General features: G+C 48.4%; 1 protein-coding gene across 2 annotated transcripts in view; it reads right to left on the bottom strand.

Moving 5' to 3' along the window:
• Window positions 1–15478, bottom strand: part of SLCO3A1 (solute carrier organic anion transporter family member 3A1) — a 326566-nt gene that overhangs the window by 262710 nt on the left and 48378 nt on the right. For both annotated transcript variants that reach the window (XM_068537556.1, XM_068537553.1), the window contains exon 2: window positions 1589–2054. In XM_068537556.1, the coding sequence (XP_068393657.1) occupies window positions 1589–2054 (466 nt within the window). The remainder of the gene's footprint in view (window positions 1–1588; window positions 2055–15478) is intronic.

The following is a 15478-nucleotide window of genomic DNA, read 5'->3' on the forward strand; positions in this document are numbered from 1 at the left end:
ATTTATCTATTTGCCATTACTGCTACCAAAAAATATCTATCCTAGGGTCCCAGAGTGATATCGGTCAGGTCAGAGACCAATGGCCCGGATGGACCTGGGGAGACTCTTTTGGCTACATGCTGTGGCCCATGTCCTGGTTTGCAACAGACTCACGAGGAGGGGCTTTCACTGAAGCCTTAAAAGCATCAAAATGTAAATGATTTCCTTAGACCCCTCTCCCCACTGTGCCCACCTTCACACACAATTATGGAAACCCCTAACCACAGGGAGAAGCGACTAGCCATCTTCGGCCTGAGCAATCTTCTCTTCTACTTTGTGTTTCACAGGTAGGTCCACAGGGGCTCCATCCCTTGGATGGGGAGATACATATTCTCCACCTTTCTTTCCTAGAGCCTGTTCACAGAGGGCTGAGACATACGACATATTTATTCAACAAAGTCATCTACGCCACAGTTGGGACAGAAAGTCACAGAGGAAAATTAGCATTCAGGTGTGTAGCTGTTCTGAACCCTCCTGTCTCAGAAAGCTTGGGCAGCGTATGGTGGAAACTTGGCAGATAGGAAGCTTTTTGACAAATTCTTATCAAATTCTATTTTAACCTAAACTTCATATTATAATTAACTTTATACTCCAAGGCACACCGCTTTTGGGAAGCACAAAGCTTCCGTGGGTGGATATAATTTTTTCAGAGCTTAGCACCCAGTGACTGGGGGCATGTCATACAATCCAACAGCTTGTGGGAGGCAAAATTAAACTTGGTAAACAAGAAATGGAGATGCTCGGCAGGCCAGCCCTCACCCTACAAATGACCATGTGGCAGTGCCTAGAAGCAGTGAAGGAGCCACGTTTGCTGTAAGTGTAATTCACCACTTGGATGTTTCTTAACCCAACACCCGCAAATGGCTTCCATCCTTCCAGTACAAAATAGCAGAAACCATTACAGCACAAAACATTTTTTCAAAGTTCACATGTACCTTATTTCTTCCCAAATATGCAGTTCCAGTGCATACCCCGTTACAGAAAAAAAAAAAAAAAAAAAATTACGAAAAGTTACCAACTTTGAATAATACCAAATGCTCGGCATGCAATCCCCTTTCTCTTTGAGCTTCAACAGGACAATGACCAGGAGATCATTTTGATGATTAAAAACAGGGTTTCCAATGTGTAGATCCCCAAGTACTCCTCGGTGGCTAATGCCGAATAGCCCAAAGTCCAAACACACACAAAAAGGCAGATAAATAAACATAAAACTTCCCCTGACCATGACTTCCCACTCAAGGTTTATTGAGGCTCTAGCACAGCAGAGGTCAAATTCTGCTGCACATTGGAATCACCTGGGGAGCTTTTTAAAAACTACATGCCCAGGATGCACCCCAGACCAACTACCCCGAAACTTCTGGAGGTGCAACTCAGACATCAGCATTTTCCAAAACACCCGAGATGTGTATCCAAGTCTGAGAATCAGTGCTCCGGGAAAGTTAAAACTTCAGGGGCCCACGTTTCCTTCTTTTGTTAACATGCCCTGGTTACTGACACTGAGAATCAACCAAAAGGGAACCGCGCCCCCGGCTCTGGGGCAGCTCCTTACCTATGTAGAGCGAGGAGTCCTTCCTCCGCACGTGGTCGTCGATGTAGGAGACGCCCAGGGGCTGCACGGGGGTAGCACCGATGCCCAGTAGCACCTGGGCCCCAATGAGCAGCAAGTACATCATGTTGGTGGCGGTCCGGCTGCGGCAGATGAGGTCCGGGTCGGGCCCCTGGTCCCCGCCGGAGCCGTTGGCGGCGCAGACATCGCGGCCCTCGGCACCCCAGCGGATCTCGCCTGCCTCGTACTTGTACTGGTGGGTCAGGAACTCGGGCAGCGCCGACAGCAGCGCGCCCAGGGCCATGACGATGCCTCCGCAGCCGATGAGGCGCGGCCTGTGCCCGCGCGCCCCGAAGTAGCTCACGAAGAGGATGAGCGCCAGGTTGCCGATCTCGAAGCTGCTGGCGATCACGCCCACGTCGGCGCTCTGGAGGTTGAACCTCCGCTCCAGGGTGGTAAGGACGCTCACCTGTGGGGTGCAAAATGCAATCTCAACGCCAGTGCTGATGGAAACCACCCGGGAGGCTCCCTTCCCGTCGCGCAGCGCACCTGCCCATCCCGGATCCTCCCGCCTCGCAGTTTTTTGTTTTGTTTTGTTTTGTTTTTACCAGCTGTGCCAAGTGATTTAAACCTTAAGAGTCCAAAAACCGTTTACTTAGTATGATAACCCTAATTTAATGGTTAAAGAATTAACTTCCATCGGGGAAGAAGTTTTCCTTGGCATCTGTTTCCATTCTGAAAGATTCTGCCTCACTGCATAAGAACAACCTCCGCATCCCCACGGCCGCCACCATTTAAGTCTCATGAGTCCTGTGAAAGTCCTGAAGTCCACAGCTTTCACAGGCTCTCTCCCAACTACATCTTACTTATGAAGTCCATGCTGGAGGATATAGGGTCCACGGGCTTTTTACCAGGAGGTTATTAGCAAAGCGTATTGAAGAAAATAAAAACACAAGGAAACAAAAACCTGGGAGGGGAGCAAAATGGACAAGCTAGATTAGCTCATTAGGATAATCATTAGTTCTTCGCTTCCTTCTGGAAATTTCTAAACAGTGGACATTTCCTTAGAGGTAAAGACATCCCTGAGTCCCTGACCTGTGCACTCTAGCCCCACCGAGGTCCCTCGGGTGGTAGAGTTTGATGACTTTCCCCACCTTTGCATCTTTGTCTGCCCTTCACCTGTTTAACAAATATCTACTGAACATCTGCTGTTGGCTTCACAATGCCCTAGACACAAAAGATAGAAACAGGAGGAAGGGAGGACACCTGGCCTCAAAGATGCCACGTAGCAGAAAAGTAGACATGTATGTTGGTTACATGTTACATTCATGATGCAAAATCACAGTAGGACGGTCAAGAGGAGGTGCATCATTTTAAGGCTCCTTGAGGTGGAGAGAAAATGCAAATGGCCTCCCTGTCCTGCTGTTTGCAGGTTCCACGCAGGGTATTATCAGCAAGACAGGAGTCCCTGTCGTAGGAGTCCTAGTTGGGCAGGGAAGAACACTCCAGGCAAAAGGAACAGGGCGAGCAAAAGTTGGGTGGCATGACTTCATAATGGAATGGAACGTACGTAGTGAAAAGATAGGTTGGCAACAGACTATAACGAGCTACAGAGGCCACCCTAAAGGAATCAGACAATCCCCTGCAGTGTGGTGGAGAGAATGCAGAGCCTGGAGGGAGGAGCAACGGGTTTGAATCGCACCTATTATTTCCTTAATTAGCTCTGTGACTTTGGTCAAGTTACTTAACCTCTTCAAGCCCTGATTTCCATGAAGGAGGAATAATAATGCCTACCTGGCAGGATGGATGCGAAGATTAGACATAACGTATGAAAAGTCTGTTAGCACAGAGCAGCCTTTCCCTACATGGCCAGAGAGCATCGAGAGAGGTGGGGAAGCTGAGGGGTGCAGAACCAAAGCTCTGGGGTCAGAAAGCCTGGGGCCGTCGTGACTGTGTGACCTTGGGCAAGTCACCCCATGCTTTCATTGTCCCATCTGTAAAATAGGTATCTGTAAAATACCTCTTAGAGCTGGTGCCAGGCATAAACACATGTATGTCTAAATGCTAGGTAAGGGCTATCCACAGCCACGATCACCATTTATCCTCAGGTATGGGGAACAGCAAAGGCTCTAAAAACATGAGAGTGACTCAGGTATGGTCAGAGTGTGGAGAATGGATGGAGTGGAAGAATGCAGGAGTGAATGACAGCAGAGAAAAAGGCTGGACTATTACTGAGAGAAGGGAGAAGAAAAGGTCAGTACCGTGGCAATGGAAATGAACAGGAAAATCTGAGAAGCATCAAAGAGGCAGCATTACATCTTTGGGGAGATCTGGCTGCCTCTGCTGAGTGACTGGGCATGTGCTGCTAAGGAAAGTAAGGAAGAAGAGTCAGTGGATCTAGCCTTCCTCCAAATGTATAAACATGGGCATTGGTGTCAGCATGCCTGCATCCACAGCCTCTCTGCAATGTCCACATACACACACACACACACCCCTGTGCTGATTGGCATGCCTCTATTCTATTTACCTTTATTATAAAAAAAGACATTAGCCCAGTAATTCCTGTAGCCTCATTTCAACCCCACACATTTAAACAGACTCCTTTAACCCAGGGGTTTTCAATACTACCTTCAGATTGGATGCACTTGGGAAAGCATTAAAAATTTCAGATGCCTGGTCCCTCCGTGAGTTTCTAAGCCAGGGCAACCTGGGTGCTGGGATGTTGTTAAAGCCCCCCCAGGTGATTCTATGTGGGTTAGCACAGCGCTAACACAACAACACAAACTACTGCAGCCTTTCCGTCAGCACTGGGCCTGGGGGTGAGCTCTGCAGGGCAGTACTCAACACTGGTACAGGTCGCCGATCATGACCAAGGATGGGACATCTGTGTTGCCCTCGATCGCCGGCATTCCGATTCTGATTCCTGTTTCCACTGTGCTTCTAACCAAGTCAAGGCCAGCTCACAACTCATGCAGCCCTAGTTAATTATTTTTCAAGCACCAAGTACTGGCCATTGTCGAGAAAAGAAGTTTAGCGAGTCCTGGTCTCATTAAAATGGCTTTCAAACTCTCCCAGAGATCCTTCAGAAAGGTCTGGGCAAGTGAAAACAAAGGTTTCATTTAGTCCCTTCTTTCCTTTGTAACACAAACAAGCTCGATGGAATAAATGCTCTAACAGAGGCTTATAATAGGTAACGCCGTGTGGAAGAACAAAGGCAGACAGCCTGACTGCCTGAGAGGTGGGGAGGGGCCTGGGGGGTTCACTCAGGCCTTGATGACGGGACTTGAGAGACGCCTAAAAGAAGCCAGATGCAGAAGTGGATGCATGTGGGCAGGGTCCCCTGGGTTCACCAGAGTCACCTCGAGCAGGCTGGCAGGTCTGCAGCCCGGTGACCTCCACCTCGGGAGTAAAAGGGCAATGGCAGTGGGAGGAAGGGTGGCAGAAATGGAGCAGAAGTCATATTTCATTTCTGTCACAAGGCTTCACGACATCCGTACTACGCAGATCTGAAACATGACAACTGCTCCATTCCAGCAGGTGTACCCTGTCATAAAATATCACACAGGTGTGGACATTTATGATGACATAAGGATGGTGAGGAGAGAGGCAGCTGCGGGCAAAACAAAAAGAATCCGCTCCTCTAGAGAGGGCAGGGGCCTGTGCCTGCCGCTCTTGTCCTGAATCAAAACTGCTCTTTGCAGAGCGACCCACAAGGGTCACAGGAGTAGTACGGTCCTTACCTCCTTGACCCCGTGGCCTCTTGAAAGCCTCAGGGACACCTCTCTGGCTCCAGAGTTAAGCTACACAAACATTCTGAAAAGATGCTTTGTGGATCAATTAGATCAGAGGCTAATGTCTTCACTCACTTAAAACACAATTTGGAGAAGCTGGACTAATTAAGTAGGCATGAGGCCATAAACCCACTTGCGGCTTTTACGTAGCAAGGAACAATCCAGCAATAAGGAAGATGCCTGCTAACGGCAATGGCTGTCTGTACTTAACGGGTAACAGGACTGATGGAAATGTCTTGATAATTAGACACGAAGGAGCCGCAACTCCAGGAGGAAAAGAAAAGAGGAACTGTCCTCACCTTGCACCAAGTAGATACAAAGTTATTATTAAAAGAATGCAATATTTATCAGGTTTCTGCTACCACGATTCAAAAACAAACCAAAACAAAAAAACCCACCTGCATTTCAGAATCTCCTGGAGCACTTGTTAAAAATATAGATTCCCAAACCCTCAGATGAGGCCCAGGAGTCCAAGGTTTTATAAAACCCCCCCGGGGGTCTCTGGTGCCCAGAGTTGGGGAGGGGTGAACACCACTGACATTTCAGTTGTCCACACACACACTCACCATCAATCGAGAGCTATGGTTCTCAACCTTCACTGGCAGCAAAATCACCTGGAGGGTATCGGACTGCTGGACCCCCAACCTCACAGTCTCTGATTCAGTGCATCTGGGATGTGTCTGAGAATTTACATTTCTAACAAGCTCCCACGTGATGTGGATGCTGCTGATCTGGGGACCAGACTTTGAGAACCACTGCACCACTGGGCGCTCCATCCTCAACAAACCTGTCTCCCCTCAAGCTTAAAGAGCTTGTTTTGTTTTGTTTTGTTTTTAATTAGATGCCAATTAAAAGCACTCCCTCATTTCCAATTCACGTCCAGTCTCTTCTCTATGGGAAAGCTGGGTGGCATCTGGGGGAGGCTCACCTCTTAGGGAGTCTGAGGTGCACACTCCGGTCACCTGCCGAGATGGGGGCCCAGCCCAAAAGGGAGACCTGCGGACATGCTGTGAGACAGGAGGCACCCAGAGACCAGGGCCAGGGACAGACGGGCCTTTCCTCACCTCTGAAAGGGCCAAGGTTATCAGGGACTCACGGAAGAAGCAGCCAACCTCTTGGAGCAGCAGCTGAAGCTCAGAATTGCCCTCGTGAGCCCTCCCACAGTCTATTTTCTTATTCTGGCTCAGGGAGTGGGGACTAGACTAGAATCACCTGGAAAAACACACCAGCACCGCCCCCCCCCCATGCCCAGCCCACCACCACCAGGACTGCGATATAATGTGTGAGAGCTGGACCTGGGCATGAGTATTTTCCAAGCTCCCAGGTGATTCTAATACACAGGCAGGCAGAGGAGTGTGTGTGCAGACACTCCTGGTATAGCCCCTGCACAGGGGCTGAGTGTGCAGGGGTGGTTACAACATCGCACCCTGGTCCTATCCACGTGGCGCTGGAGCACCGGAGCCTCAAGTTCAAATCTGGCTTTGAGAGCGCTTGGCCACGTCAATCTTTCTGAGCTGTTTCTGCACCTGTGCGGTGAGGATAACAATACATGCATCATGAGGTCGTGATTCAGCAGCTGGCGCACAGTAGGTACACTTAAAAGAGCCGCCCTCATCCCTGGCGTGCATGCTCTGTGTGACTTCCAATTCGATGCCACACAGAGCCTGCTTGGCGGGAGGTGCAAGGAATATAACTACAGCTGAGAGAGAATCCCTGCCCTGTGAGGGTTTACAACCTGGGGAGAGCAGAAAGAAAGGGTCCTAACAGCACAGCCTACTATGCAGGGTCACGCAGTAAAGTGGCAGGGGGCTCAAGGGAATGAGAACACACCTTTGGCTGCATGCGGAGGAAAATCGATCTGGGATGCACCAAGGATGAACCAGATCTTAATAGATGGGCAGTGGGGGTGGGACCACAACATTTTTTTTTAAACATTTTATATTGGAATATAGCCGATTAACAATGTTGTGACAGTTTCAGGTGCACAGTAAAGTGACTCAGCCATACACAAGCATGTATCCATTCTCCCCCAAAACTGCCCTCCCATCCAGGCTGCCACATAACATTGAGCAGAGTTCCCTGTGCTGTACAGTAGGTCCTTGTTGGTTATCCTCTTTAAATACAGCAGTGTGTACATGTCAATCCCAAACTCCCTAACTATCCCTTCCCTCCACCCTTCCCCTCCCCACCCTTCCCCCCAGTAACCATAAGTTGGTTCTCTGTGAGTCTGTTTCTGTTTCGTAAATAAGTTCATTTGTATCATTTCTTTTTAGGTTCCACATATAAGTGATATCATACGATATTTCTTTCTCTGTCTGACTTCACTCAGTATGACAATCTCTAGATCCATCCATGTTGCTGCAAATGGCATTATTTCATGCTTTTTTATGGCTGAGTAATATTCCATTGTATATATGTACCACATCTTCTTTATCCATTCCTCTGTTGATGGACATTTAGGTTGCTTCCATGTCTTGGCTCTAGTAAACAGTGCTGCAGTGAACATTGGGGTGCATGTATGCTTTCAGACCATGTTTTTCTCCGGATATATTGCCAGGAGTGGGATTGCTGGGTCGTATGGTAGTTCTGTTTTTAGTTTTTTAAGGAACCTCCATACTGTTCTCCATAGTGGCTGTATCAATTTACATTCCCACCAACAGTGCAAGAGGGTTCCCTTTTCTCCACACCCTCTCCAGCATTTATTGTTTGTGGATTTTTTGATGATGGCCATTCTGACCGGTGTGAGGGGGGAGGAACGGCAAAGGGGAAATTCAGACCATCCCTGGGGAAAGGGAGGAAGACCTTTTTGGCCTCAGAGCGCCATGAGGAGACAAAACGGCCTCGAAGACTAGGTTGAGGGTTGATCTGGGGGTCCCTGGGGAGCCAGGGGAGGTTCCTGAGCAGGAGCCATCCTTCAGCAACACTATCCTGGCAGGTGTGGCGCAGTGTGGAGGGAGGAGAAACTGCCCAGGCAACTATTTCAGCAGAGCTTGTGAGAAACGAGGCTAACGTAGGGGCGAGCTGGCAGAACCACAGAGAAGGGTGCCTGTGTGTGATGCCTCAGATGTAAACAGCAGCAGAGCCACGGCTGATGGGAGGCCTGGGTCAAGGAAGCTGGAGCCGAAAAGGACCCTGGGGAGCCTGCCGTGCCTCGATCTGGAGCCCGTGTGAGGGCTGAGGGAGCTGCGAGGCTGGGGAGAGCCCGTGAGCGCAGAGAACCTGCATCTAAAAGCCCCTCTGCTGGGAGAGGCACGGGACACCACAGGCCAGCAGGCCGCCGCCCGGGGAACATGGAGGAAGCTGTACCTTCAAACAACTCGCCCAGCAGCAGGGCCCAGCGCTGTTGGGAGCAGATGCAGAAAGAGTGTGGATGTCGAACTCACATTAAACTGTAGTTAAAGAAAGGCCCAGAGGTCCCCTTACTGGGGCTCCTGAACAGGCATCAGCACACTTTTTCCGTGAAGAGCCAGACAGTAAATATTTTCGGCTTCTGGGCCACTTGGTCTCTGCAGCAACTCCAACTCTGTCATCCTAACACAAAAGCAGCATCTGTAAGCAGTATGTAAATGATGGCCACGGCTGTGTTCCAAGAAAACTTTATTAACAAAAATAAGCCGTGGGACTTCCCTGGTGGTCCGGTGGTTGAGACTCCGCCTTCCAATGCAGGGGGTGCGGGTTCGATCCCTGGTCGGGTTCGATCCCTGGTAGAGGAGCTAAGATCGCACATGTCTCGTGGCCAAAAATCCAAAACAGGAAACAGAAACAATACCGTAAAAAATTTCAATAAAGACTTTAAAAGTGGTCCACATCAACAACAACAAAAAATCTTTAAAAAAATAAAAAATAAAAAAAAAAATAAGCCATGGCTGGATTTGGCCGCAGGCCACAGATTGCCAAATTCCTGCTCGCTTCTCCGTCAATCCAGTTCCGAAAACTGCCTTATTCCCGAGTCTGGCAATAACAACGCTGGCCATTTATAACAAGTTTGCAAAGCACTCCTGTTGCTGCCATGGAAAAGCCATTCCGGGCACAACTTCAATGCAAGTTTGTTTTTTAATCCCATGAAAGGAAGTTGCAAGCCCATTTCAATTGCTTGCCTGATGTGCCAGGACGTGGTCTTGCAGCAAAGGTGGGAAGCGGTCCAACCACAGAAGCCCAGATAGCATCTCCCCAGATGAAGCAGCAGCAGCAGCAATTGCTTCAGGTGAGGGAGGTACACATTGTGTGGTTTTGTTTTTCACTTGAACAGCAGCTCCTTGGAGCCAGTCATTTAGGGCACGGGGGAAACGGCATGCACGAGGCATTCATTTGTGAATTCCAGGATCTGAGGTTTGCAGAGCCAGGTAACAGAGGACAACACAACAATGAGTCCTGTAATTGCCCTGGTGGCAAAGAGACTGCCCGCCCGCCTCACAGGTTGGCCAGGGAAGACAAACAGTCAATGTCGCTTTATTTCTGATGGAATGATTTAGCCTGTTTTATGACCACATAATAAACGGGTGTAAATTTACGATTTTTTCTTAAAAAGCAGAGTAAGAATTACATGGAGAACCTCTGATTTAGACATGACTCTGGCCTTCAGCCCATGCCAAAGGCATTGGTGCGTGTAAAGGGGTGAGAAGAGGGGCAGACGGAAAACATGAGGGATTTTGAGAGCCACACACAAGCCACGCATATAACACGCCTGCAGCTCCCTTTTCTGATCTGTAATGCGGAGGTGATGATTCTGCCCTCAAAGCTTGCCACAAATGAGGAGGAAACGTGCTGTACAATGTCACTGTGACTGCAGCTATGCCTGGGGTTGCGAATATGCAACATGGCCTTACCCTTCCTCGCAGCAGTATCCCGAGAGCCTGCCAGCTCTCTCTGCACCTGGGTCTTTAACAAGAGACCATCGTTCCCTCTGGTCACCCTGCTGTCTGAGAGTCAGAGTCTTGGACACTCTTTCCTTAGAAAGGCCTCATTCGTCTGCGTCTCTGAGACTTCTTCTCGGTCATTTCCTGCATCCTTGTGCATTATTTGCATCTTTCTCAGACCATTTTCCCCTCTGTAACCTGTTTCTTAGTTTCTCTCTTCTACTCTCTTCCCTAAATAGCCCTAAAGTACAACAGAGGTATCTTTTTTTTTATTATTATTCCTTATATTTAGTGAAATCTTATGTTTATTTAATTCTAAGAGAATGTGTAAAGTTTTATGATCCTCTTCTTTAAAAAAAAAAAATCTCTAAATTTTCTTCCTGCTTATGAATCTTGTCATTGATTTTTCTCTATAGCTCAGTGGTCCATCATAGAAAAACAAGGATTCTCCGTCCCTGCTGGGTACAGATAATAGAATTTTCTTCCACTCAGTGACTGAGCTGTAAAGGCTCTACCAGAAATTTTTGCATCGGTCCTATTATTAATAGTCTGTGTTGAGTACCTTTCACAGGAATTGAGACCATTCTTTCAATTCACAATTTATGTGGTGCCAGGTCTCTTTTATTAGGGAAACTTCAAGAACAATAGGAGTTAAATGATTTCCTCAGCATTCAACAAAAATGTACAGAGGACCAGAGTCTTAAGAGATTTCCATCTAACACACTAACAATGTACACACACACACACACACACACACACACACACACACACACTCCCCAGGCAGAGCTGTTTTCACTGAATCAGACTCTCTATATGCCCTAGGGCCTGGGCTTACACTGTCAGAAGGACTGAAAACCCCAGATTGAGTAGCCATGCCAAGCTCTAATTCCGGGGCTGCAGGTGTCCTTAACCAGCTCATAGTATAATAGAGAAGACGACTATGAAAATAGGCAATTATCACAAAGGGCCAATAGAGCTGCTCTCTGCCAGAATAAAGAGAAGTACAGTCAGTACCCAAAGAAGCACTAGAGTTAGCACCCAGTCACGTGGGAGCGATGTGGCATCAGGGCAGGGTACCCTCCGGAATGGGGACAATATTCCTTACAAGCAAAAGAACACGTATTAGTTACTTATCCAGGGACGGTCCTGAGGGTTTTACATCTATTGGCATATTTATTCTACACGATGATTCCAGGAGGTAGGTCATATTATTATCCAGTTTTACAGATGAGAAACCTGAGGCTGGAGAAGATGACTAGCCCGATAATAACCACGCAGCTGGTGAGTAGAGGGGCAAGGACTGAAGCCCAGTTCCACTGACCCCATACCTGAGTGACCAAGCAATACGCTTCCTGCCTCGGTGAGGTTCCCCTGACCCAGGTGGTAAAGGCTAATGGGCTCTAGCAGCAAACTTGCTGTTTAAAAAAAAAAAAAAAAAAACTTATCGTTAAAAGCTATGCAGGCAGGAAAAGCATTATGAAGTCATAGATAATTTTGAAAATTCTGGGTTGAACAAAGATAAACAGGTTTTTTTACAAGACTTATGAGAGATTTCCAAATGATAATATTCATTGTTAATCATCCATCAAAATATTGATATATATTTCCTGAAACTCTCCTGACTATGGAGCCTTCTTTTTTCAAATCCTGTGCTTCCCTTGAGAAAAATATATATACTTTCAGAAACACTAGGTTAAGGCTGATATGGGAAATGTTTTTAATTAAGTACTAGAAAAAGCTCTGCTTTTCCTAGGAACTAATTTTATCGTCGTCCCTCCCCCACCCCCGCCGGCAGCTACCCCTAACCAAAGGCTATTAAACAGTATGATTATAGCTGTGTTTCCCTTTTTGCTTTGTTTCCCAGGAATCTCTGACTCAAACCTGCAGCCATGCTAGAGCAATAATGGTGTGGGATGCCAGGGCTGCACTTAAGCATTTCATTTCTTTTTCTTCCTGGTCTCCCGATTTTACTTGTAATTCCGCAGGAGTATGCTACATATAAACTGCTTCTACCAGGACAGTGTACAAAGCCATTATATATAATTCCTCAAGAGCAAACCACCAGACAGGTAGGGTTAAGTCCTAAGTACCAAGATAATCTACTTCCACCTAATTATATCCTCTCTTAGAAATGAATCGCCCAGATAAGCTGATAAGAAAACAATATGGTTGCCAAAGCTTGTGCATCCAGGTGTAAGATAAACAGGGGTCAGAACAAAACAGTGCCTGCTCATGTGCATTAAACAGAAGACTAAGAAAGTCCAGTTTTGGTGTCAGAGCAATGAAGGAAACAGCCACACACCTTAAGAGTTCATCTTCCCTGACCTGCTCACACCACCTCACTGCTCAAATCCAACTGTAGATCCTTCCACTGTTATTTCAGTGCATCTCAGGCACAAAACACCCTCAAACTTCACCTAAGACACACAGTCATGGATCGCAGGAACAAGAGACGTTACTGCCAAAGTGGATGCTGAGGATGATCTAGCCCCTTCCCCATATTTTACTGGGAGGACCCAGGAGCCCAGAGCAGTGAGGTAATTAGACCAGGATCACACACCTGTAAGTGACAGCAATGCCTCCTGATGCTGAGTCCAGTTCTGTCCCCCCCATTTAGAAGAAAAGTACTCAGCACTACTTGGCCTCACTCCCCCCTGAGTAAAACAGTCTCCTGCTTGTTGGATGCATGTGACCTTGTTCAAGGAGCTAACAATGCTGTACCAATACGTAAACGAAGTACCCAAAGGGGTACCTGTAACTGATCAAAGAACTAGAGAAGTTGACGTAAGTGTGGATGTGACAACAGAACCTCTTCCTGCTGGATTCAGAAGTGGGAGCCTACTTGGAGAAAGAAGCTGGAAGGGAGGGAAGGCACTGCGGGGCACCCACTTTAGCTCCACCCAGAGCTGCCTCCTTCCGTTCCGCCCAGCCCCCTCTGCCTACCCATCCCTTTTGGTCGCCTGAAGACCTTCCTCCACCACGTTGTGCCCTCTTTTCTGTCTCTTCCCCCTCCACTGGCTCCATCTCCATTCTATCCTCAAGCTTGCCCAATGCCCATCCATGTTAAAAACCACAACTTAAAATCACCTTTCTGGTCACTGCCGTTCATCTTTCCTTCCATCAAGGTCACAAAGAAAGTCCATGTTTGCCGGGTAGACGGCCCTGTTTTCCACGCTCGAGTCAATGCAGAGCAATGGGGCTTCCCGACTCTCCTAGGGCCGTGGAAGCCGCTCCTGATAAAGCTTCCCAATGAGCCCCTACATCTTAAATGTGAGTGTTATCTTCCTGCCCTTCTCATACCGGGTCTCTCTGATTTCTGACATAGCCGACCCCTCTCTCGTGACATGCACAGCTTAGCTGCCCTCCACGCTCCTCCTCCCTTGCCTCCTCCTCGTCTCTTGGCCAGGATTCTCCAAGGTCACATCTGATGGTTCTGGAGTCACTGTACTATTCTCATGGGGGGGGGGATCCCCACATTCTCCATTTCCCACATGCTGATGACACCCAATCCCTGCCTGCAGCCCCAGATGGTCAGCACCCCCAGCCTCCACAGGTCCCAACACAGAATTCTGCCCCCTCTCAGCTCAGGGCGCCCAGCCCCTCTGACCCCTCCCTCCATAAACATCAGTACTTCACTGGCAGTTGCACAGTCCCAGGTCCCAGAAACCCGACAGTCCTCCTCGGTACTGCATCCCACTGGCCTCTGCTCCTCCTCCTCTCCCTCCCCCTCCTCCCACTCCCTCCTCCAGACCCCGCTGGTCTCAGTTCTGTTGCTCATTCCCTCTTCTTCCCCAAATTCTCCCAAGTGCATTTGCATTGGCCGCTGTCCTCTTTCCTGTCTCACCTCATTCAATCCATCCCCAGTTAATTCTCTACATAAAACTCTCCAGTGATACCCACTGCCAACTAGAAAAGCCCAAGCTCCTTGGCTTGGACTGCCAGACCCACCAAGATCTGGCCGCATTCTGCCTCTAGGTCAGCCTCCTGCAAGAATCCCTCCTTGCACTTTCCTGCACTGGCCTGGATCTTTCTCATCCCCTGGCCCTCAAATGGGAAAATACCATCCATCCCACGCCACTCACCTCAGAAACCCCTACTTACCCAGCAGCAGGCATTTCAAATGACACCTCCTCCGAGAACGCCCCTGCCTTCACCTTCTCCCTGGCCATGATTATTTTGGCCTGTCTAGCGTCCCTCATGAAGGATGAAACTCCTTGAGAGCAAGGGCTGTCTTATCATGTCTGTGGCCCTGCTCCTGAGCACTGAGTAGGGCTCATGGTGGCTAAGCCAGGTCACTACGTACCGCTGTCCTGCTCAAAGGTGACCCACCAAGTGGTGAGCGGGGACTGAACTCAGCCCGTATTCCATTCACCCCACTTGTGTCCACTGGAGGCAACAATACCAATTCCCCACGGGCATGATGGCTCTGCACAGGCGCACAGAAACCTGAGTTGGTAAACACACACCGTAAGCTCTCCTGCAGTCCTGCAGCTCCCCAGTGGTCCTTCCCTTTGTGCAAGTACCTAAATAAGCAGCATGGCCAAGCTGCTCTGTCCACTCCTGGAGCTGTGTGCTGCGAGGAAACTTCTGAAGTGAGGGAACTGTGCTAATTAACTGCTTGGAAACACAACTGTGCAGACCTGGTCTCCAACTCAATATGGTACATGAATAGCGCTTGGACATTTTAGGCAGTTCCTGGGGCTGGGAGGACAAATACACATGAGCCCAAGACAAAGACTGAACAACATTTGGCCTCAACAAGGCACAAAGCCATCTGTTCCTTGGGTCCCACGCAGTCTTTCCTCTTCACACCTGCGGTTACTCTGAGAACTGCCCTCATTTCCTCTACACATCAAGCATCCCTTAGTATAGATGATCTGAGGGTCAGAGGGGCTGACTATGTGCAAGGTACTAGGCCAAGGATATGGGACCTAAAGTCCTAGAGAAGTCCCCGCCCTCCCTGAAATAACAACAAAAGCTAACATTTTATAGCACTTACGGTGTGCCAAGCACTGCTCCTATTACTCTATGTATATTAATCCATTTCATTCGCACAACATTTCCATTAGGTAGGTACTATTATTATCCCCATTTTACAGAAAGCAGAGGCCCAGAGGTTAAGCAATTTGCCCAAGTTCTTCCAGGTAGTAAATGGCAGCACCAATGAAAGGCCAGGCGGTCTGGTGTCAGAGTCCATACCTTTAAATACACAGGATTTTTCCTGCCACATGATTTTTCCTCTCTAA

This window comes from Eschrichtius robustus, chromosome 1 (assembly GCF_028021215.1).
Source record: "Eschrichtius robustus isolate mEscRob2 chromosome 1, mEscRob2.pri, whole genome shotgun sequence".
NCBI classification, from domain to species: Eukaryota; Metazoa; Chordata; class Mammalia; order Artiodactyla; family Eschrichtiidae; genus Eschrichtius; species Eschrichtius robustus.